General features: G+C 24.6%; 1 protein-coding gene across 1 annotated transcript; it reads left to right on the forward strand.

Moving 5' to 3' along the window:
* Window positions 1-996: 996 nt before the first annotated feature.
* Window positions 997-2,598, forward strand: ENU1_210080 (T-complex protein 1, beta subunit protein; the record flags this gene model as incomplete). The annotated part of the gene is made up of 1 exon (XM_008862353.1): window positions 997-2,598. The coding sequence occupies one exon, from the start codon at window positions 997-999 to the stop codon at window positions 2,596-2,598; it is 1,602 nt and encodes a 533-aa protein (XP_008860575.1).
* Between the last annotated feature and the right edge of the window lie 681 nt (window positions 2,599-3,279).

Below are 3,279 nucleotides of genomic sequence, written 5' to 3' on the forward strand. Positions count from 1 at the left end.
TTAATAAATAATTTATTAAGAGGATAAAAATATGATTTTCTCTATAATATTTTATAATAAATACTAATTTATACGTATCTTATAAGTTTATATTGATAACAAAATACAGAAAAAGATTGGTTGAGTTATTGTTAAATTATTTGATGTAGTTATATATAGTATTATTTTAAATTAACATTATAAATTAATTGATTAAAAGTTAGAATTACTTAGTTTAAATATTAATTTTATTATAGTTTCTATCAAACTGAAATATTCTATATAATAGCTTCTGTTTGTTATAACATAATTATTAAATAGTTGTGAAAGTTGTAATATTTTAAATTTTGTATGAGATAGATTCAATAAATACTCTTTTGATTTAAATGAAGTAATAAAATATTAATGGTATTTGATATTAACTAGAATGAATTTATTCATTTTCTTTTCTTAAATATTTTTTAAATGAACATGTTTTTATTTTAATTACTTAATAATTCATCGTATTATTCTATTTTTTAAATATTTTAATCAAATGACATAAATATATGTATGTTATAAAAAGAATAATTAATAAAGACATGAGGAAGAATAAATTAAGATAAAAATACAACTTAAAAGAAATTAAGAGAATTAAAACAATCAAAAAGGGATTTAAAATTTAAATTTTAATCATTTTAAAGAATTACTATAATAGGACAAAGATTTTAGAAATGGTGTGTAATTAATTAAATGAAAGAAAAGGATTTATTCAAGATTATTTTGAAAAACAATAAAGAATAAAAATAAATAATAAATGTTTTATAAAACATAAAAGAAGAAAAATAATAAAAGAGGTAATAAGAAATAATAACAAAAACCTAAAAATTCAATTTTAAAAGGAAAATAATTAGAGTTGAATAAGAGTTTAACTAAAAAAAAAACGAAATAGTAAAAGAAATAATAAAGAATAACAAAAATATAATAAAAAAGTTTTAAAAAGAAATAGAACTGATTATTTAAAATACAACAAGACAAATGCAAGGAACACAATTCGATTCTACACCAGTTCGAGTACTTAAAAGTGATACTCAACATGTTGTTGGTGATACAGCAAGAATGACTGCAACAGTAGGTGCTATTGCTATTGCAGATTTAGTTAAAACAACGTTAGGACCAATGGGAATGGATAAAATATTAATTGGGTCATCACAAGCTGATAATATCACTGTTACTAATGATGGAGCAACTATTCTCAAATCAGTTAGATTAGAAAACCCTGCTGCTAAAGTTCTTGTTGAAATGAGTAAAACAACTGATGAAGAAGTTGGAGATGGAACAACATCAGTAACCGTATTAGCTGGAGAATTAATGAGAGAAGCAGAGAAATTAATGGCAGAAAAAATTCATCCGCAAGTTATTATTGAGGGATGGAGAATTGCTTTAAAGACTGCACAAGAAAAATTAGAAACTATGCAATTTGATGTTTCAAGTGACCACGAAGCATATAAAAAAAGACTAATGGATATTGCACGTACTACTTTATCATCAAAAATTCTTTCAGCAGAAAAAGAAAAATTTGCACAAATTGCAGTTGATGCTATTGAAAAGATTGGAGACGCTGACATTGACAATGTTGTTATTCTTCAAAAGATTGGAGGAGAAATGAGAGAGTCATATTTAGAAGATGGATTCTTATTAGAAAAGAAATTTGGAACAGCACAAAAACATAAAGTAGAAAATCCAAAAATCATGGTTGCCAATACTGCTATGGATAATGACAGAATTAAAATTTGGAGTGGTAAAGTTAAAGTTGATAGTGTTTCAAAAGTAGCTGAAATTGAAGAGGCTGAGAGAAGTCGTATGTTAAAGAAATGTGAACAAATTAAAGCACATGGAGTTACTTGTTTTGTTTCAAGACAATTAATATATCCAATTCCAGAACAATTCTTTAACGCTAATGGTATTGTTTCAATTGATCATGCTGACTTTGATGGAGTTGAAAGAATTGCAGCATTATCAGGTGCAGAAATTTTATCTACTTTTGACCATCCTGATGAAGCTAAATTAGGTACATGCAAAAGTATTGAAGAAATTATGATTGGTGAAGAGACTTTAATTAGATTTAGTGGATTTCCTCATGGTGGAGCTTGTACTGTTGTATTAAGAGGTCCATCTAAACAATTATTAGGAGAAATGGAAAGAAGTCTTCATGACGCATTATGTGTTTTACATATTATTCGTAAAGATACTAAAATGATTTGTGGAGGTGGTTGTGTTGAAATGGAATTAAGTTTAGCAGTTGAAGAAGCTGCTAAAAAAACCGAAGGCAAAAAAGCTTTAGCAGTTGAGGCTTTTGCTCGTGCCTTAAGACAACTACCAATGATCATTGCTGATAATGCTGGTTATGACTCAGCTGATCTTGTTGCTCAATTACGTGCTGCTCATGCAAATAACTCAATTCAAAATGCTGGTTTAGATATGGAACATGGTACTATTGCTGATATGAAACAAATTGGTATTATTGAACCTTTTAGAGTGAAAAAACACATTTTAACCGCTGCTACTGAAGCTGCTGAAATGATTATTCGTGTTGATCATATTATTCAGGCTGCTCCTAGAAAAAGAGAACAAAGATAAATTTAAACAATTTTGATTTATTTATTATATTAAATGTATTTTGTTTTTAAATAGAGTATTAATAAAAAATTACTTTTTAATTTCTAGTCTTTCACATATAATTTTTTTGTTATTATTCATATTATTTATTTAAACTCAAATATTATTAAATAAAGAATTTATGTTTTTTGTTTTTGTTTCTTTAGCTGTGTGTGTTGTTCAACTATATTGAACATGATAAGTAATTTGAATGAATAATCATAAAGACAAAATAGTAATATAATAATAATTTTATACTAAAAATGAATATCATACTTGAATATATTATAGTTATTGAAAATAATATTTACAATACCAAAAAGAAATATGAAGGATATTTTTTAATATAAAAATACATTTTATTATTATTATGAACATTTATTGAAAATAACATTAGAAAATGATTTTATAATGGGTCATAAGTAGTAGGATCGGAGTTATAATTTGAATGATATTAAGAATGTGATAAAGCATGTATTTATTATATTAAATGATAAAAAATAAACTAATGAGAGAAAGAATATTGTTTGTATTTCATGACACAATACAAATGTATAAGAATAATAATTAATATCTCAGATATTAGAATTTTATTTTGAAGAAAAATATTTAAAACATAATATAAACAACAACAAAAAACAAATAATGGAAAAAGAAGAGAAA

Source organism: Entamoeba nuttalli (assembly GCF_000257125.1).
Source record: "Entamoeba nuttalli P19 unplaced genomic scaffold asmbl_10056, whole genome shotgun sequence".
NCBI lineage: Eukaryota > Evosea > Mastigamoebida > Endamoebidae > Entamoeba > Entamoeba nuttalli.